This window comes from Salvelinus sp. IW2-2015, linkage group LG36 (genome assembly GCF_002910315.2).
Source record: "Salvelinus sp. IW2-2015 linkage group LG36, ASM291031v2, whole genome shotgun sequence".
In the NCBI taxonomy this organism is placed as follows: Eukaryota; Metazoa; Chordata; class Actinopteri; order Salmoniformes; family Salmonidae; genus Salvelinus; species Salvelinus sp. IW2-2015.
Window position 1 is genome coordinate 1,301,635 of NC_036875.1, and position 22,398 is coordinate 1,324,032.

Consider the following 22,398-nt stretch of genomic DNA (forward strand, 5'->3'; position numbering starts at 1 on the left):
CCAAACTTTTGACTGGTACTGTGTGTTTCTTTGTGATAATCTTGTGATCCTAATTATGTGTTGTGATGAGTGTCATAAGCATTTGGTTTACATGTACATCTACAGTATTCACCTGGAACAAGAATCTGGGTGATAATATCTCAATGGTCTTAGGAAGTGTTTTCAGTACATAATGCATCTGATCTAACTGAAGCATACAGTGTTAATTAACTCTGATTTCAATTGCAGTACAATCAAGGATGACTATCCTCCCTTTTTTAGATGAACTTTTTTTCCAAAACATGATTGCGTGAGAAGTGATTCAAATTTCGAAACACGTTGGAAAAAGCAGTCGGAGGCACTTGTTAGAAAAAGCTTACAAAGTCTATTCAATCAGACTTCCCGTTTTCTGTTTACCTGTGTCAAATTTTGTTAACGATCGTGTAAGATCCTAGTCACTTCAAATTTATACAGACAACGAAAAAAAGGTCCACAGACACTGGTCGTACACTTTGTGCCTTGCAATATTGCATACAGTCAGTCATAACCCCCATGGATCTATTTGAAATGCTGTCGTTTGAAATCAAAAGAAGTATGGGGTCACTTAAAGTAATGATTCACCCATTTTGAATGCTATGTTTTTTTGCGCATCTCTCAGCGATGTTCTGTGTCATTTCATGTTTTCATCTGTATCTGAGCTATTCCCGTTCAAGCATACATACATCTGGCCGGTATGACATAGCATTTAAGACTCCCGAGTGGTGCAGCGGTCTAAGGCACTGCTTCTTGGTGCTAGAGGCATCACTACAGACCCTGGTTCGATCCCGGGCTGTATCACAACCGGCCGTGATCGGGTGTCCCATAGGGCGGCGCACAATTGGCCCAGCGTCTTGCGGATTATTAGGGGAGGGTTTGGCCGGGGTAGGCCGTCTTTGTAAAATAATAATTTGTTCTTAACTGACTTGCCTAGTTAAATAATATAAAGCCTCTCTCACTACACTGGAAGTTAACAGGAATATGATTTTAAGATTGTGAAAACGTCTATCATACATGTCAGATTTCAATACTGGCTGATGTCATAACATGGGAGGTTGTCTTCTCTCGAATGAGCCATTGATCATGCTTTTGCGATATTCCAACCTCAAGGAATTTATAATTTAACTAACACATTTAACTAACACATTTCTCCTATTTGTCTGCCTCTTCAGTGCATTGCATAGTGCCGTTCGAATATCAGACTCGAATCACATCGATATGCTGGTTGAACATGGTGAGATTGTAGACTCCTATATTGATAGTGCAGTTTGTTTAGGCGATTTTACAGCTAAATAGCTATTACTGATATTGACTTTAGTATTATTGTAGCTACGTCCAGCCAGCCCATAGAGAGAGCATTGCATTGTGTGCTTTGTAGTCGACTTGAGCTGCAACAGATTACCGCAACGATTTTCACATGTTGCTACCAACCTATAAGGACAACCTATTAGGACAAAATTAAACATTTGCTCACAGGAATATTTTTCTCACATATTAGTGTTATGTAACACTGGAAATTATAGGAATAAGCAAAATTGATAAGTAGCTTTAAAAATGACATTTTTGCGTGTGTTGCCTGTCCTTAACTGACCCCATGTTAAAACAATCTGAGACTGGCTAGCATGGAGTTCCCCTTATCCAATGTCAGTGAGGGAAGAACGTCATGTCGGCATGCATTCACAAGGGGCTTTGGGCTAAAATAACTCCGTCTGTTGAAGCGATCTAGATTCTTGTAGGTCCCAGGAGAAGTGTTCTCCCCATGCTTTTTGTGGGATGTCATAGTCGCTATTAGTTTTTATAACCCACTCCATTATTTGAAGGCAGGCAATAGGAGTTGGCTTGTTTGAATTAGGTCCTTTGAGAAATGCTCACATATAGGGTTGGCTTTCAAAAGTCAAGCGCAAAAAGGTAATTGTTTACTGTAGCTTCGCAAAGTATTCCAGCACAGTGGTTTGTTTGGCTGTGTGTCAGTTGCAATTAACTTCAGCCGTATAATGTGTTTGTTTGTAATGATTCCCTGATATCTAATTACCATTATCGTGTGGAGTTGATTGACACGTTGATATGCAATGCACAATTTATCTTGAAGTTGTGATAGATGATTTACAAGTCCAAGGAAGTTTCCCATGTCAGGTCATATTTCTCTTAAATATTAGACCAGGAATCATTGAAATATCATTACGTTAATGCAGATCTTCAAGTGACTCTGGACACTGGGTTCATTAACATTGCTGCCAGTTTCCCTCCCCAAAAACTCACAAAACACTACTAAGAAAGTGTTGGCGGTCTGCTTTTACTTCACAGACCAAAACTCACGGTGTCAAACCCCAACACGCTAACCCAATATCGCCATGCAGCTCACCCCGTCATCGGCGTTTCCTGTGTGCTGTGTACTAACTTCCTGTTTCTCTACTGTAGATGAGAACGGTATCTCACTCCTGCAACTGATCGGGGACCCTCCCCCAGACGAGATCACCAAGATCTATGGTCCCGACAACAGCCCCGGCTACGTCTTCGGTCCCGACGCCAACACGGGCCAGTTGGCACGTGCCCATCTTCCCAGCCCCTTCTACCGGGACTTCTCCCTCCTCTTCAACCTGAAGCCCCAGTCCACCAAGGGCGGAGTCATATTTTCGGTCACAGACGTCTCGCAGAAGATCATGTATGTGGGCGTCAAGCTGTCGCCGGTCAAGGCGAGCAAGCAGAATGTCATCTTCTACTACACGGAGCCCGACTCGCAGGTGTCGTACGTGGCGGCCACCTTCCCCGTGCACAACCTGGCCGACCAGTGGAACCGCTTCTCCATCTCCGTGCTGGACGACAAGGTCACCTTCTACATCAACTGCGACGACCAACCCCAGGTGGTACGCTTCGAGAGGTCCCCGGATGAGATGGAGCTGGAGGCCGGAGCCGGGGTGTTCGTGGGCCAAGCCGGAGGGGCCGATCCCGATAAGTTCCTGGTATGTATCATGCTATGACTGGACTTTTTAATATCAGAGTCTGGGGTCCGTTGTGTTTCTACTTGGTCAATGCGAAAATGTGACATTCGTAATTTCCTGGATTGAAGGACTTGAAAGGCAATTCTACCCCAAACCCGGTCTTATATTGTACTTAGGGCCCTATCCTGAATAGCCTATGGCGTAATAATAGCATGAGAGTAGGATCTGTCATCCGCAATTCTGGCTCAAACTTGAGCAGAAATCATAAATCAGAACGTCCGATGAAGTCCAAGACGAATTCATAGTTTTGACGTATGTGCACTTATCTCAAGCCCTACTATCCTTATAACATGTCCGACTTGAGAAATATATCGGTGTCAGGGGCAAGTGGAATCGGATATCAGACCAGTCAGTGTTGCCCTCCTAGTCAGGCTGATTCAGACACGTGAAACAGCAACAGTCGTGTTTGGCAACCCCTTTATGATTTGATCGCCTTTAATTGGCCTGCTTTAAATCAAAACATAAAAGTGGTCTGACCCCGACCATCCCCTGTTTCCTCCTGGGAAACACAGAAGTATAATTGGTGGACTTCATGGTGGGGGATCAATTAGCTCCAGTTGGCCCTCCCCTCCACCCCCCTGTGTAAGTGCCGCAGCTGACCCTTATACTGTCACTCTGCAGCACCCAGCACACAGAGACAGGTCTCCCTGTAAGCAGAGGGCACAAGTAGACAGGTGCTTCTGTGACCAGGACAATTGGCCTTATGTTCCGAGCACAACCAAGATGGTGCCTATTGACGGTGCCCTTTGTTTAGTTTTTGCTGACATCATCTGAATTTGTTGTATCTCCTCATTCCGTAGATTGTAGGGTAATATTTTAAGCATATGAATCGCGTAGTGGTCACTAATATGCAGTTTAAAAGTGTATAAATAAGTAGCTAGTTAGGTCTTTGTGTGATATAAGCTATTCATCAAGCCTTTATTCAGTGTTTTATTTTCTACCTGTGTGAATAAGGAAACAATGAATATGCTACTTATATTGCAAATCAGTGGATTAATGTCATCCGTATACTGAAGTGTTACCAGTTGTATATTCAAATCTGTAAAGACTAAGACCTAACATTCTGAGAATGAACCCTGTTTGAAGTTAATGAATGAAATTGAGTACAGTTTATTTCAGAATATTTGGCTTGCGCTGGGACAATGTTGCTAGGATAAAGAAAAAGTTGAGATTGAACTTAAATTGATCCCGATTCAAGTCAGTATCTTAAGCCAGTGTTTCCCAACTCCAATCCTTGAGTACCCCCAACATTACTCATTTTTATTGTAGCCCTGGACAAGCACACCTTATTCGCAAAAATATGTGCTGTTGGGAGTCCTCAACATGGTAAGCCATGCAATCATATGATGTGAGAATGAGAAAAGGTATGAACACATACTGAAAGAGAAAGACATTTGACCAGCCTTTTGACAAATAACGCAATATTGAATATTTTTTATTGCTTACATATTTCTGCAATGATTCATTAGTTCCCAGACAGCGTTGTAATCATTGCTTTACTTGCTGTCTATACATTTACAGATGGTTAACCCTGTCTTACTAAACCAAGATAATTGGATGATTTAAAACATGGTCAGAGGAAGCAATGATATCTTTATTCCAATAAAGCATGAACGGGAAACTCGAGGGAGTTGTCTTTTTGTGCATATTAACCCTGAGATAGACATAGAAAAAGATTGACGGACGTGGGTTCATTTTATGTCCATGGCATGGCCTTTAAAATATGTGATTGTGTGTAGTTCTACCCACTGTTGACTGATTTTGCTGGGCATTTTGAGGGGCATTTTGCTGGGCATTTTGCTGGGCATGTCTTCAAGCAAAGGACACCTCAGGGGCCTCTGAATGCTCAAAACAGAATCCCAAATAGCTCTAATTTGGGTTCAAGACAGCTCAGTCGGTCTGTCCTATCTTGACAAGACCAAATGAGGGGATTTAGACAAAAGGGTTTGGCCAAATGTCAGGGCATTGTCTCTTTTTTCTCTCCAAGCTGTGTGGAAGGGAGGTTTTCATCTTTTTAAAGACAGTTCTTAGAGACAGCTGAGGCAAACAATGGTTGTTTACATAGGCCCCAGGCATTGCCCGAGTTCAGACACTTATCATTGCATTATCTGTTGACTCAACGCAGGGGTGTTGAACCCTTATGCCTGCACTGAGGAGGTATAGGCCAGAGACATGTAACCACTCAAGTCAAATGTATAGATAGTCTGTGAGATTGACATGATAGTTTTAACATATAAAAAAAAAAAAGCTATACATTGTTCATTTACACATACTCAAATGACAACAGAAACATAAATAACCGAGTAATATAACCTGTTATTTTTGGTTAGGATAGGGTAAGATAGCGCCTGCTCCCAGGCCTGGAAGTAACAGTGGAAAACTAAATAGGGTGTACAGACTCAGCTTACTGAAAAAAAGTCCTCGTAAAATCAACGAAATAAATATGTTTGCTAGCTATTTAGGGACATTGAAGGCTTGTGAAACACATTCGTGGGCCTTCGTCGAAAGAAAAGCTYTTCACAACTAGAGCTTTTACCCGTTTAAAACATGTCAAAAGCAAATTCCCCCGAATCACATGATTTGGCTTTTTGATTGACTTGATAAGATGCGATTAATGCGAGACTTTGAAAGAAGCTCCTGTGGTGGAGAGTTTGATGGGACTGGGACCGTGGAAGAGGAGAGTGTCATATCACATTCGTTGCTCAGCACTGGGACAAACTGTAAGAAACCCCTCAGCTTCTTCGACGAGGGGTGGGATTCCACAACAAATCCACCACACGGATCACGTACACATGTTTGAAGACACAGGACTTCAGAGGGAAGATATATTTTTGAATTCTGTTTGTTTATGTTTAGAGCAGGGCCGTAGCTTGTGGGCGTAATGGTGGGAGAAGAATGCAGACATGTACAGGCAGAGGACCAGCTGTGCAGCAGCACCGCACCATGCCTTGTTTTACGTCACCCCACACACATACAGACACCAGACATCAAAGGCCATGTATTGACAACTGTGTGTGTGTGTCTGCCTGCGTATATGCGCTTGCCTGTGTGYGTTTTCCTTCATAGGGGGTGATTGGGGAGCTGAGAGTTGTTGGAAACCCCCGGGCTGCTGAAAGACAGTGTGAGGAGGAAGGGGACGACTCGGATGTGGTAAGTGACCCTTGACCCGCCCACCCATACATTAACATAGGTGGGGCAGCGTAGCACTTATACAGTTGTTGCCTTAGCAGGATATGGGGAGGCTTAAACTTAGAGGGAACTTGGGAACTTAGAGGGAACAATAGGAACCAAACAGAAGCAAAGGGGCTGAAATCGGAAGGGACCTACCTGAAGAAACACTAGTTTTTCAATGCAAAACATTTTGCTACGGGTTTGCACTAATGAATACACCCCTGGTCTCTCCCCGCCCAGGCTTCAGGAGATGGCGGAAGTGGCGATGTGGAAGGGGAACTGGACGTGAAGAAGAAAGGCCCGGTATGATCGTTTGACATTTTTGTGTTAAAATTAAGGTTAAAACCAGGTTATCCGTGACGTTTCAAAGGTCAGACAGTGTGAGCAGCAAGGCGTGGCTATGTACTGGTTGTAGGTTTAGTAATGTCGCCACATGATGGGTTTTAAAATATAAACGCAACATGTAAAGTGTTGGTTTCATGATCTGAAATAAAAGATCCCAGAAATGTTCCACACGCCCAAAAAGCATATTTCTCTCAAATTGTGTGCACAAATTTCYTTACATCCCTGTTAGTGAGCATTTCTCCTTTGCCTATATAATCCATCCACCTGACAGGTGTGGCATATCAAGACGCTGATTACACAGGTGCACCTTTTGCTGTGGACAATAAAAGGCCACTCTAAAMTGTGCAGTTTTGTCACACAACACAATGCCACAGATGTCTCAAGTTTTGAGGGAGCGTGCGATTGGCATGCTGACTGCAGGAATGTCCACCAGAGCTGCTGCCAGAAAATGTAATGTTAATTTCTCTACCGTAAGCCGCCTCCAACGTCCTTTTAGAGAATTTGGCAGTACATTCAACCGGCCTCACAACCGCAGACTACGTGTATGGCGTCATGTGGGCAAGCGGTTTGCTGATGTCAACGTTGTAAACAGAGTGCCCCATGGTGGCGGTGGGGTTATGGTATGGGCAGGCATTTGCAAGGGACAACAAACACAATTGCATTTTATCGATGGCAATTTGAATGTACAGAGATACCATGACGAGATCCTGAGGCCCATTGTCGTGCCATTCATCCATTCATCGTGCCATTCATAATTTTTTATTTTATTTTGTGTTATTGACTGTACGTTTGTTTATGTGTAACTCTGTGTTGTTGTTTTTGTCGTACTGCTTTGCTTCATCTTGGCCAGGTCGCAGTTGTAAATGAGAACTTGTTCTCAACTGGCCTACATGGTTAAGTAAAGGTGAAATGAAATAAATAAAAAATCCGCTGCCATCACCTAATGTTTCAGAAAGATAATGCCCGACCCCATTCCTCAAGGATCTGTACACAATTCCTGCAAGCTGAAAATGGCCCAGTTCTGCCATGGCCTGCATACTCACCAGACATGTCACCCATTGAGCATGTTTTGGATGCTCCAGTTCCCGCCAATATCCAGCAATGTCGCACAGCCATTGAAGAGGAGTGGGACAACATTCCACAGGCCACAATCAACAGCCTGATCAACTCTATGCGAAGGAGATGTGTCCTGCTGCATGAGGCAAATGGTGGTAACACCAGATACGGACTGGTTTTCTGATCCATGTCCCTACCCTTTTTTTTAAGGTATCTGTGACAAACAGATGCGTATCTGTATTCCCAGTCATGTGAAATCCATACATTACGGCCTAATGAATTACAATTGACTGATTTCCTGATAACGCAGTAAAATCTTTGAAATTGTTGTATGTTGCGTTTATATTTTTGAGCACAGTTGTTGTAGTGCCTCCTTTGTCTTACTCTCCCCATAGGGTACTTTCAAATGGGACGCGGAGGTACAAAAACATGTGTGGGTTGAGGACGACAGACCGACAGTTACGGTACGTGCCCTGAAATCCATTGTATCTGTATATGTTGGCGTTCACCCACAAGCATGTGAATTATTCACCTTTTGATGTGTCAGGACTTCACTCCATTCTCCTGAGCGGCGGACACAAATCAAATCAAATAGTATTTTTTTTTACATGCACCGAAAACAACAGGTGTAGGTAGACCTTACAGTGAAATGCTTACTTACAAGCCCTTAACCAATAATGCAGTTTTAAGAAATTACCTAAAAAAAAGTAAGAATTAAAAGTACCAAATAATTAATGAGCAGCAGTAAAATAACAATTGCGGAGGCACTGGTTAGTCGAGGTGATTGAGGTAATATGTACATGTAGGTAGAGTTATTAAAGTGACTATGCATTATTTAGTAAGGAGGTATGGAACTCTGTAAAACTATGTATGGCACGCTATTCAAATGGCACCCTATTCACTACTATAGTGCACTACCGCATGTTGGGAATAGTGGCCTTTGAGATGCAACCATCCACAGTCATGTACTTTTAACATATGGTCAACATGGAAACTGAGTTATCTGGCTATTTCAAACTGTAGGGAGCTGTATGGGGAGGGGGTGGGTAATGGTGAATGTATATGGCCGGTTTGGCTGTGGATTATCACCTGGACAATGTCCTAAACTAACACGAGCATCACCCCCCCCCCCCCACACAAACACACAGACGTGGACCATGCATTTTATGATATTACAATACCCTTTACAACAAGCAAATGTTGCAGCACAACCTCGAGCCTCCATACAACGGCACTGTCGGGGCACGTCGGGTCCAATTACAGTGGAAGACTCGGTACACAGCCAGATGTGTCTGATCCAGCTCAGGGCGATGATATCGCCAAAGTTCCTGTTTTGTTCTTTTGACTGGTTTCTCAATCAGACTTAAAAGTTGAGAGAACAGGAATAGGGAGGTAACGGAAAGAGATGACGGGGAAAGTTGGCCTGTCTTTGGCCTGCCAGACCTTGTAGGTTCCACAGGSCTCCAGGTGCACAGGCCGACTTTGAAGCCTAGTGCCACTTCACAACGGCTTTCCATCCACCCGACATGTTTATTAGCATCGTATGGAACAGCTGTTACCCAACATACCGTTGACTTTGACTTTCCATCAAGTTGTTTCATTGCAACATATAATGCCTGTCTGACCAGATTGTCTGAGTTTTAGCATGTCTGACTCCCGCTCAAGCTTGGGAAAGCAAAGAAGGAAACGCAGACAGAGTTATCTGAGGAAACTTTCTGTTGTGCGACTGACGGCGGATTTGTGTGCGATTGAAGGACTTGTGAGTTGTCATCGTTACACAGTGCACTAAGGGCAGGATTTCACTCAAATCCGCACTGCAGAAAAAAGCGACATCGTTTCTGCTCCATTAAACGGCTTGTAACTGTGCTGGATGTGATGTTCACATACAGGTTTACTACAGTGCATATTTTATTAAAGCTGCCACTCAAACACTTAGAAGTGTTGAGAGTTAAATACATTTTGGTAGGATGAGTTACCTACCGTCAAGCTTAAGAAAACTTGCAAACTCCCATTACGCAATTGTCTGGGTGAAAGTGCGTATAATTTAATATGGTGTGAGATTTGTTTTATTTTAAGACTCAGCTCGTGACAGTGAAGTAAACAGACTTCTTATTTCATTACATTTCTCACACAATTGTGTCTCGAATCTCATGTGGAGTCCGGGATTAGGCGTGTGTGAATCTGGTCCTTGTGCCAGCTTTACCTTGTTGCATCAGCTTTGTGGACTATGTGGCCTAAATAGTTTTGTTCAGAGAACATATAGCAGACAAGTTTCAATCTGCATCGGGCAAAATTGGGCTTGTGCCGTCTATGGTTAAATTAAGTTGTGTTTTTCAAATCCATCACCACCCAGTGCCTCGTCTGTCCACACRCTCTTCACTCCCACCTCTCAGAAAGTATGAATGCATGGGAGTATACGTGCAGGTCTGTTTTATTATATGACAGATCCAAGGGGATATATATAACAGTCACGAGTCAAATTCTTCACACAGTCAACTTCAGGCCCTACAAAAGGAAGAATGTTTGCCCACAGAGGAAACTGCTTAATTTTATGAAGATTTCCATACTTTTTATTTCAAATTGCATCTATCCATTCATCTGTCCCACCCAGTACTCCCCTCCCAGATTCCACAGGTGACAATATGAGGCGTGTCACCTGGTGAAGAATGAGCTTAGAAAACGGGGGTGTTAGGTGTTATCGTCCTCTCGCTGAGGAGGGTGAGTCTGGAAATGGCTTCCCCCCTGCAGATTGTCCCATCTGTAGAGCGCTAGCAGTGATGACAGATCTTTGGCAGTCCTTCCTTGTCTCTACTCCCCAACACACACACACACACACACACACCCTGACACTTACACCCAGACACACACTGAAACATGTGCACACACACACCAGCTCCTCCACTTTATTCTCTGACCACTATCTTAAGAGCTGGAGCCCAAAACGGGTCACATTCCTGTTGCCAGACATGTTCCTCCCAACCAAAATATCTGCTGCTTGTCGCCATCCCATCCGCTCCCAGTGGGAGAACGTATACCCACCATCTCGCTCACTGGACCAACTCACTGTTGTATATTCATAATGGGCGCACATAAACTTGGCGCCACCATCACAGCTCTTTGCAACACCACTGTAGAGACTACCTCACAGATGGGAAGAGTGTGTTTGCTTGGTCATCGGTATTAATTTGTTTAGGGTAAGCTAGCCCAAGAGGAAATTACATAATGGACACCGTCTAGTCTGTGCTAGTCTGCCAACAATTAGCACGTATGATTACGCCATAACAAAAATAGAACACAAAACATATAGTACATACAGTGGAGTCTGAAATGATTGACATCATACCCCCAAGGCTAATCTCCCCTGTTATTGGTAATGGTGAGAGGTTAGCATGTCTTGGTGTTATGATCTTTGACCCTCTAACTTTCTCACTCATCGTTATTTACGATCTGGTAGCATCCACATTAATGCAGAAGTGTTTAAAACATATATTCTTATTTACAATAAAAGTGACTCCAAAATGACACAATACATTATTTACCATTAATTTCTATTGGGAACAAAATCATCTGAAACACAACCGAAACAAACTGCAAATGCATCCAGCAAGTTTGTAGAGTCACACGCTTGATGTAGTTAATTGTGTGCTAGGAATATGGGATGAAATACTAAACTTTTGACTACTTTATTTATAAGAATCTTTCAAGGTGTCAATAATTTTGACCACTACCTTTAAATTCTTCTTTTTTTTATACATTACAAAATCTTTCTCTGTGCAATTGTATTACTATATAATAATATACGTTTCCCATTTTTTAAGCATACAATATAGCTCAGTATTTGAATTGTTAATTTTATACAATCATTATTGCCCATCTTTACCAAGGGTGTCAATAATTTCGGACCCCGCAACTCAAAACTCCTTAAATGTCATTGTTTTCTTTGTTTGAGAACTACAAATAAGCTAGCTATTTKGCAATATTATGGAAGTTAGGAAGCCAACTTTGAGTATTTGAGTGACAACTTTGTACCACAACTTCTGAAAATTAGAATGTATGATTACAACAAACATGTCCTAAAACATCAACATAATCTCTTTACAAGTCATTGTTTTTTGTTAGGGRAGTACTGTACAATTACCCATTTCGCGATATGCCAGTTGGGAAGCCAACTTTGAGTTGTCCTTGGAGCTGGATGTATTTTTATGGTCATATTAGGTCATATTATTACCCCATAACAACAAAAACATGAACATAACATGGTTTTCTTTGTTAAAGATCTACAAATACTCATGTGGGATCAATATGCACGTTTTCTTCTCTTTGGAGCTCAGCTGGATATATTTTTATGTTTGGTTTTTCAATGCTGTTTTAACGTCTTTCTCCAGACTACCCCTCCATCGTCACGCCCGATTCAGCAGCCCCCGGTGACCCGGCAACAACCAGAGGTGTCTCCCAAGAAAGAGACTGGTGAGTTCAATAAGGGCATAGTCTAGATCAGGACTCCCCAGCCCTGTGTCTCCGGAAAGCTACGCTACTGTAGGTTTTTGCACCAAACCCAGTTGTAAATAACTTGATACAGCTTATCAACAAGCTAATTATTGGAATCAGGTGCACTAGATTATGGTTGGAGCGAAAACTTACAGGACGGTAGCTTTCCAGGAACATAGTTGGAGAACCCTGGTCTAGACTAGACAGAATGTTGTATGGGTTTGCAAGACCACTAGTCACATTGGTTGACTATTGTAGATGTGTTTGTAGCACTTTATAATAATATTMATGTAAGATAAGATGTACTTTATTGTCCAATAACCTATAAAACAGAAATGTGTCTTTATGCACAACCCAACCCCCCGAGCATCATTAATAAGACATGTGTTAATGATTTGTGTAGCATGTGTAAGTCATTAACACATGCCTTATAAATGATCTATTATTGGCTTGTAAAAAGTTATTATAAAGTGTTACCAATGTGTTACATGCATCTATCTGCATCTGTGGACTATTGACATGGACCAAATGTGACATGATGGTTATGATATTATGAGAAAAGTTCATGGTTACCATACCATATGCATGCTATGTGTGATGCCACATTATTTTCATGATTTAGGTAGACTACTGGTTATTTTCAGTGGTGAAAAGTAATTAAGTAGTACTTTAAAGTATTTTTACTTAAGTCGTTTTTTGGGGTATCTGTACACTACCTTGTAATTTAAATGTTTGACAACTTTTACCTCAYTATAAGGGCACACGGCGATACACAGATGCAGACACAGGAGGCAGGTGGTTGGAGTCTTAGATGTTTATTAATCCAAAAAGGGGTAGGCAAGAGAATGATCGTGTACAGGCAAAAGGTCAAAACCAGWTCAGAGTACAGTAGGTACCAAGGGGCAGGCAGGCTCGAGGTCAGGGCAGGCAGAATGGGCAGGCAGGCGGGAATGGAGTCCAGAAAACAGGCAAGGGTCAAAACCTGGAGGACTAGTGAAGAGTAGAGAAAAAGGAGTACGGGAAAAAACACACTGGTTGAGTTGACAAACATACAAGACGAACTGGCACAGAGAGACAGGAAACAGGGATAAATACACTGGGGAAAATAAGCGACACCTGGAGGGGGTGGAGACAATCACAAGGACAGGTGAAACAGATCAGGGTGTGACAATTCACTACATTTCTAAAGAAAATAATGTACTTTTTACTCCATACATTTTCCCTGACACCAAAAGTACATTTTGAATGCTTAGCAGGACAGACAATGGTCCAATTCACACATGTATCAAGAGAACAACCCTGGTCATCCTTACTACCTCCGATCTGGTGGACTCACTAAACACATATGCAAATTAGGTCTGAGTGTGGCCCTGGCTCTCAGTAAATAAAAAATACAAGAAATTACATTACCCATTTAAATTCAGTGCAAATATCCATCACAAATATTACAAACTTGCCCAAACTGTGAACTGGACAGATTCGTTTTTGAAAAATTCTGATATGAGACATACAGTACCTTCAGAAAGCATTCATACAACTTGACTTATTTCACATTTTGTTGTTACAGACTGAAGTAAACATTTATTAAATAATGTTTTTTTCTCACCCATCTACACACAATACCCCATAATGACAAAGTGTAATATTTGTAGAAATGTTAGAACATTTATTGAAAATGAATTACAGAAATATCTAATTTACATAAGTATTCACACCCCTGAGTCAATACATTGTAGGAGCACCTTTGGCAGCCATTACAACGGTGAGTCTTTCTGGTTAAGTCTCTAAGACGTTAATGGACAACATTTGCCCATTTATTATTTTCAAAATTCTTCAAGCTCTGTCAAATTGGTTGTTGATCATTGATAAACAACCATTTTCAGGTCTTGCCATAGATCTCAGGAACATTCACCGTTTTCATGGTAAGCAACTCGTGTAGATTCATCTCCCAGTGTCTGGTAAAAAGCAGACTGAATCTGGTTTTCCTCTAGGATTTTGCCTGTGATTATCTCCAATCCATTTMTTTTTTATCCTGACAAACTCCCCAGTCCTTAACGATTACAAGCATACACATAACATGATGYAACCACTACTATGCTTGATAATATGGAGAGTGGTACTCAGTAATGTGTTGTATTGGAATTGCCCCAAACATAACTTTTTGTCCTGAATAAAAATTGTTAATTGCTTTGCCACATTTTTTGCAGTATTACTTTAGTGCCTTGTTGCAAATAATTATATTTTTCTTCTGTCCTTTTCACTATGTCAAATAGGTTAGTATTGTGTAGTAACTACAATGTTGTTGATCCATCCTTAGTTCTCCTATCATAGCCATTCAACTCTGTAACTATTTTAAAGTCACTATTGGCCTCATGGGGAAATCCATAGCGGAGGACACCTGTACCTTTGTATTGACTAGGTGTATTGATACACCCTCCAAAGTGTAATTAATAGCTTCACCATGCTCAAAGAGATATTCAATGTGTACTTTTTTTTTTTACCCATCTACCAATACGTGCCCTTCTTTGTGAGACATTGGAAAACCTCCCTGGTCTTTGTGGTTGAATCTGTGTTTGAAATTCACTGCTTGACTGAGGGACCTTACATACTTTTGGTCATGTAGTGTACAATTATGTGGACACCTGCTCGTCCAACATCTCTTTCCAAAATCATGGGTATTGATATGGAGTTTTGCTGCCATAACAGCCACCACTCTTCTGGGAAGGCTTTCCACAAGGTGTTGGAACATTGCTGCGGGGACTTGCTTCCATTCAGCCACAAGAGCATTAGTGAAGTCGGGCACTGATGTTGGGCGATTAGGCCTGGATTGCAGTCGGCGTTCCAATTCATCCCAAAGTTGTTCGATGGGGTTGAGGTCAAGGCTCTGTGTAGGCCAGTCAAGTTCTTCCACACCAACCTCGACAAACCATTTCTGTATGGACCTCACTTTTGTGCACGGTGGCATTGTCTTGCTTAAAAAGCAAAGGGCCTTCCCCAAACAGTTGCCACAAAGTTGGAAGCACAGAATCGTCTAGAACGGCATTGTATGCTGTAGCGTTAAGATTTCCCTTCACTGGAACTAAGGGGCCTCGCCCGAACCATGAAACACAGCCCCAGACCATTATTACTCCCAATACCGATATCCAATATTTTCCTTGCCCCAAAAAACAATACCGATATTAAAAAAATGTACTGCCTTTTAAGCATTCTAGTACAGTTAAATAGTTAACACACACACATGGACGCAGCAGTCTAAGGCACTGCATCTCAGTGCAAGAGGTGTCACTACAGTCTCTGGTTCGAATCCAGGCTGTATCACATCCGGCCGTGATTGGGAGTCCCATAGGGTGGCGCACAATTGACCCAGCGTCGTCCGGGCCATCATTGTAAATTAGAATTTGTTCTTAACTGACTTGCCTAGTTAAATAAAGGTTACACACACACACCACACTGACCAAAACGTTATTTTGTTGGCATTTATGTCTGTCCCCATTACCAGTAAAACATAATCAAAACATATTTCTTTCACTTACTTGCTGTGCTGTTTGGTTGTTCATTTGTTCAGTCATTTCATGCTCAACCAGGATTTCTATAGAACGCCGTTTGGGGATTTGCATGTCAAAAAAGATAACACTTAGACATGTCAAATAACACTTTTTGACGTGTCAAATAAGCTTGTTGACCAATCAGGCCTGAACTTGACTGCACATCACATGATAATTTAAAGCGTTCATTAACTTTTGTCGTAGTTATTACACATTGATTACACTATCACTCATATTTCATGTGTCACAACGATTCATCGATACGTATGCTGTGATGATGGTAAAGTTGTCTCGCGCACCTACTGTGATGGTCATAAAAAAGCTAGCTAGTTCATGGATGCAAACAATGTTCTTCACCCAAAACGACAATCTGTTTCTGTAGTTATAGTTAGCTACCTATATAGCTAGGTTTCATCATCTAAAATAACCCTAATTTATAAGACAGTTCTTATTTGATTAACGGTGGTTGGACCCATCTATGTGAAGCTAGCCACAAAAGGATTAGCCACAATAGTGGACTTTACGGTTAGCCTTCAAAGTAAAAGTATGACATAATTCTACTATGTATATATTTACATCACTGTCAATTACATACTTTTATTTTGAAGGCAAACCACAAATTCCACTATTGTGCCTTATCCTTATTGTGGCTAGCTTCACAATACATAACCCGGTCCAGTCGAGCGTCACTAGCCAGTTGAAGCTAGCTGGCTGCTTATAACCTTACGTTTGGCCAAAAGGGTTAAGTAGCTGGCTGACTATTATTTATTCATCATTTTCATGAACTGAAGTTCAATTTCAATAGGTGAACAACAAGTGGCAACCTAGCTAATACTTACTCACAAGGATTCCTATGTCATTGCTAAAAATAATGAAAATGACTGCAGTTTCTACTGGTCATTGTTTTCATACTGGTTGTAATGGTGCTAGCTAGGTTCCAAGCTAAAGCTAGCTACCCCAGAAGTTGCGGTCGAACAAATTATGCTTTATTACCAACGCGGTATTGTAAACACATCTTTCGTGAACGGTGTTTGCTTGTTTTCATACTTTTTCGTACAGCTTTGACAGTGCTACTGTATCTTTTTTGACACGCAACGACCCAAATGGCGTTCCATAGTATGTATGTCATGAAGCTAAAAGCAGTGACGGAATTACTCTGTAACTCCGGTAGGGCAACATCTGAAAATAGCACACTTGGTAGTGTGTACCGGTGCTCGACCAGTCGGCGACAGCCAACATCACCCACGACAGAGAACGGTTGACTGTCAAGGGCAATGAGTTCCATTATCTTGGCTTGAATGGATTTCACCTTTGAGTTGTCTCGCTGAAATGTTCTTACTCTTTCAAATGACGGCTCGACTTGTTGACTGCTCCATCCACACAGCAGATCTTGTGGGCTACGTTAGGAATGCTGTGTTGCACCTGTGGCGCAACATTTCATGTGGCGTCATGACGTCATGTACCTACGTTATAAAGGTATGCACGGTAGCTTTGACATCGGCTTTTAATATCGGCGTTAAACTAGACATCAGGCCGATACCGATGTTGCCATTGTTAGCTAATATTGTCTGATTCCGTTATCTTCACCGATATATCAGGCATCCCTAGCTGAAACACCTGCGTTTTGGTGCTGCCTTACTCAAGAAAGCAAAAAAGAGACCATGTTGTATGCGGCTTTATTAACACAATTTTTTTTAAATGATATTGTTTTGCAAACTGATATGTGACGTATTAATGCCAAAATAACATGCAGAACAGGCAAATATATAGACACTACCGTTCAAACGTTTGGGGTCACTTAGAAATGTCCTTGATTTTGAAAGAAAAGCACAGTTAATTTTTTTTTCTAATTGATCAGAAATACAGTGTAGACATTGTTAATGTTGTAAATGACTATTGTAGCTGAAAACGGCTGATTTTTAATAGAATATCTACATAGGCTTACAGAGGCCCATTATCAGCAATCATCACTCCTGTGTTCCAATGGCACGGTGTTAGCTAATCCAAGTTTATCATTTTAAAAGTCTAATTGATCATTAGAAAACATTTTGTAATTATGTTAGCACAGCTGAAAACTGTTGTCCTGATTTAAAGCAATAAAACTGGCCTTTAGACTAGTTGAGTATCTGAAGCATCAGCATTTGTGGGTTCGATTACAGGATCAAAATGGCCAGAAACTAAGCACTTTCTTCTGAAACTCGTCAGTCTATTATTGTTCGGAGMAATGAAGGCTATTCCATGCAAGAAATTGCCAAGAAACTGAAGATCTCGTACAACGCTGTGTACTACTCCATTCACAGAACAGCACAAACTGTCTCTAAACATAATTTAAAGATTAGTGGGAGGCCCTGGTGCATAACTGAGCAAGAGGACAAGTACATTAGAGTGTCTAGTTTGAGAAACAGATGCCTCACAAGTCCTCAACTGGCAGCTTCATTAAATAGTACCCGCAAAACACCAGTCTTAAACGTCAAAAGTGAAGAGGCGACTCCGGGATGCTGGCCTTCTAGGTGGAGTTGCAAAGAAAAATACATATCTCAGACTGGCCAATAAAAAGGAACGATTAAGATGGGTAAAAGAACAGACACTGGACAGAGGATGTCTGCCTAGAAGACCAGCGTCCCTGAGTTGCCTCTTCACTTCATTTACAACATTAACAATGTCTACACTGTATTTCTGATCAATTTGATGTTATTTTAAAAATGGACAAAATGTTTTTATTTTCTTTCAAAAACACAGAAATTTCTAAGGGACCCCAAACTTTTGAACGGTAGTGTGTATACAGTTGAAGTTGGAAGTTAAACTTTCTTGGAGCATACAGGAGGTAATATTTTTCGCTTTAGCATTATTTGCTCTACAGATTAAACTGCCTTTATTCAATCATTGCTCTTACTATATGCAGTATGAATCATACCATTGGAAAGAAGACAATCTCTAGTTTCTAAATCAGTTTTCAATTTTGTCTCTGAGTGATACAGAAGTCCTCATTCAACAGCACTTTCATGACCAAGAACATAAAATCAAGATGTGTTATGCTGGCTTCAAAGCTCTGCCTATATATGGTCGTGCCCTTGACCAGAAACACACCTCGTTCTCCTTCTCTGGTTGTCAAGATGACGTCAGAGGAGAAATTCTTTGTTTATTCTGGGACTGACGTGAAATAGGACCCAATTCTTTGGCGTGACCGACAACTTCGGGTTACTGAATCGCTCGATATTTGAGCTGCGTTGGTGTACTGTTTTGCTGGCGTTATGTATGCAAACTATATCTCCGTGTCGAATTTTGTTTGATACATGTGACATATCATCGTAATGTATGTTTTTTCAATATAGTTTATCAGATTATTTGAATTTTTTCCGGGAGTTTTTTCGGTGTACCGTTGTCGGATTGTATTTAACGTTTGAGGAAATTCGTGCACTCGGCCGGGACCTGTGCTAAATGCGTGGGAAAAGAACATTTTGAACGGAACCAACGACTCATCTTGACAAAGGACACTTTGATCAACATTCTGATGAAAGATCAGCCATAGTAAGACCCAATTTACGATTTTATATCATATCTGTTGTGCATGTGAACTGGACGTGGGCGCCTAGCCGAATCTGCCTGGTAAAAATATCGTGTCTCCGCTAACGTGGTTAGCTAATAGATTTACATATTCTGTCTTCCTGTAAAACATTTTAAAAATCTGAAATGGTGGCTTTATTCACAAGACTGTATCTTTCATCTGGTGTCTTGGACTTGTGATTTAATGATTATTTAGATGCTACAAGTTGCTTGTGACGCTATGCTATCTGTGCTAATCAGTGGGGTGAGTTGGGGGGTGCTACGATCAGGTTGCTGACTCGTGAGAAGTTTTTAACATACACCTTAGCCAAATACATTTAAACTCAGTTTTTCACAATTCTTGACATTTAATCCTAGTAAAAAGTCCCTGTCTTAGGTCAGTTAGGATCACCACAATTATTTTAAGAATGTGAATGTCAGAATAACAGTAGAGAGAATAATTTATTTCAGCTTTTAATTCTTTATCACATTCCAGTGGGTCAGAAGTTTACATACACTCAATTAGTATTTGGTAGCATTCCCTTTACATTTTTTAACTTGGGTCAAATGTTTCGGGTAGCCTTCCACAAGCTTCCCAACAATAAGTTGGGTGAATTTTGACCCATTCCTCCTGACAGAGCTGGTGTAACTGAGTCAGGTTTGTAGGCCTCCTGCTCGCACACGTTTTTTCAGTTCTTCCCACATATTTTCTATAGGATTGAGGTCAGGGATTTGTGATGGCCACTCCAATACCTTGACATTGTTGTCCTTAAGCCATTTTGCCACAACTTTGGAAGTATGCTTGAGGTCATCCATTTGGAAGACCCATTTGCGACTAAGCTTTAAACTTCCTGACTGATGTCTTGAGATGTTGCTTCAATATATCCACATAATTTTCCTACCTCATGATGCCATTGTTTTGTGAAGTGCACCAGTCCCTCCTGCAGCAAAGCACCCCCACAACATGATGCTGCCACCCCTGTGCTTCACGGTTGGGATGGTGTTCTTCGGCTTGCAAGTATCCCCCTTTTTCCTCCAAACATAACGATGGTCATTATGGCCAAACAGTTCTATTTTTGTTTCATCAGACCAGAGGACATTTCTCCAAAAAGTAAGATCTTTGTCCCCATGTGCAGTTGCAAACCGTAGTCTGGCTTTTTTTATAGCGGTTTTGGACCAGTGGCTTCATCCTTGCTGAGCGGCCTTTCAGGTTATGTTGATTTAAGACTCGTTTTACTGTGGATATAGATATTTTTGTACCCGTTTCCCCAGCATCTTCACAAGGTCCTTTTCTGTTGTTCTGGGATTGATTTGCACTTTTCACACCAAGTACATTCATCTCTAGGAGACAGAACGCGTCTCCTTCCTGAGCGTTATGACGGCTGCGTAGTCCCATGGTGTTTGTACAGATGAACGTGGTACCTTCAGGCGTTTGGAAATTGCTTCCAAGGATGAACCAGGCTTGTGGAGGTCTACAATTCTTTTTCTGAGGTCTTTGCTGATTTATTTTGATTTTCCCATGATGTCAAGCAAAGAGGCATTGAGTTTGAAGGTAGGCCTTGAAATACATCCACAGGTACACCTCCAATTGACTCAAATTATGTCAATTGGCCTATCAGAAGCTTCTAAAGCCATGACATCATTTTCTGGAATTTTCCAAGCTGTTTAAAGGCACAGCCAACTTAGTGTATGCAAACTTCTAACCCACTGGAATTGTGATACAGTGAATTTTAAGTGAAATAATCTGTTTGCAAACAATTGTTGGAAAAATTACTGTCCTGAAGTAGATGTCCTGACCGATTTGCCAAAACAAGACATTTTTGGAGTGGTTGAAAAACAAGTTAATGACTCCAACCTAAGTGTATTTCAACTTCTGACTTCAACTGTATATATATATTTTTTTTWAACTAAACAGGTAAGGCTCAAAACAGGTGGGTTTCTGCCCGGAATTACAGGTCGCCACCGGAAATAGCTGCCTCTCCTTGTTTCCTTTTTTTTTTTTAAGTGTTTGGGTGAGCGACTGACTTTTTTCCCTCATATTGATTTTCAGTGAATAGAGCTAGAGATGCAGGTGTCATTTGGTTAGCTAGCAACAACTTGAATGAATGTTATACACTTAGCATATCTCTTGCATTCACAAATTCACTCTGGCTATCGACTCCAATTTCCAAGCACTCTCTTCTACAGATAACATGTAAATAGCCTAACCATCTCTGTTACGGCAAGTAAAATGGGGGGGACAATACTTCACCGCAAAATCTACAGGGAGAGATAGAAAAATCAAGCCCCTTGGGTTCTGCCATAGATTTACAGTGAGGTGTTCTCTCATTTGTGTCTGGAAGTAAATAGCTAGCCAACTTTAGCCAGTTAGCTTGAGTGCTTGGTTGGGACAAGCATGCGTTGGCAGGCAAGCTGCAGAAGGACAAGGAGGCTTTAATTCCCCATCGTTTATCAGTGCAATTTTGACGGCCAAATAGATTAAAAAGTTTGGTGTTTATCGAATGTTTCTTAGCTAGATTTGAGCTCATCTTSCTCTGGCTAGCATTAGTTGTTGATCTTGTTGTTGTTTATGTGTATAACTGAGGGAGTGCCTACCTTTTCATGGTTGATTGATCAATATGACTGTAAAGTTCTCAAATGTAAGAGGACTCCCGTGGTGTTTACATATTTGCAGAAATTGATTGTAGCTTTTAGCGAATGCCTATTAATGATCTAAAGTCTCACTGTTGCAACTGCCCGTAAACAAATGCCTTAGTACACGTAATTCCCAAACATTGTAAGAATTTATGAAAACCACCATATCTAAGTGGTTGCTTGTCAGATTTTTTTTTTTAAGTGTCATATTCTTCCCGGGGGTGTATATGAACAGATTTTAGTAAGATTTCATGCTGCTAAAATGCTGTCAGTTCCACTTTAAATGCAACAATGTTTCACACGTAAGTTATTTTCAAAGAGATGGCTAACAACAAGCACAGTAACAAAAAACACAGTTCCACTCACCAGATGATGATCACTTAAAACTTAGTGTAACGATCTTCGTTGGGAAAAAGAGAGGAGGACCAAAGCGCAGCGTGGTAAGTGTTCATGATGAATATTTAATGGAACAAACCTGAACACTGAAATACAAAACAATAAAGTGAACGAACTAAAACCGAAACAGTTCCGTGTGGACCACACAGACACGGAAGACAACCACCCACGAAACCCAGGTGAAAAAAGGCTACCTAAGTATGATT

General features: G+C 41.2%; 1 protein-coding gene across 4 annotated transcripts in view; it reads left to right on the plus strand.

Annotated features, from left to right (window-relative positions):
- LOC111959381 (collagen alpha-1(XVIII) chain) overlaps positions 1-22,398 on the plus strand; it is a 203,910-nt gene that overhangs the window by 112,198 nt on the left and 69,314 nt on the right. For all 4 annotated transcript variants that reach the window (XM_070437697.1, XM_070437696.1, XM_070437695.1 and 1 more), the window contains 5 exons: positions 2,434-2,975; positions 6,081-6,164; positions 6,426-6,488; positions 7,982-8,050; positions 11,972-12,053. In XM_070437697.1, the coding sequence (XP_070293798.1) occupies positions 2,434-2,975; positions 6,081-6,164; positions 6,426-6,488; positions 7,982-8,050; positions 11,972-12,053 (840 nt within the window). The remainder of the gene's footprint in view (positions 1-2,433; positions 2,976-6,080; positions 6,165-6,425; positions 6,489-7,981; positions 8,051-11,971; positions 12,054-22,398) is intronic.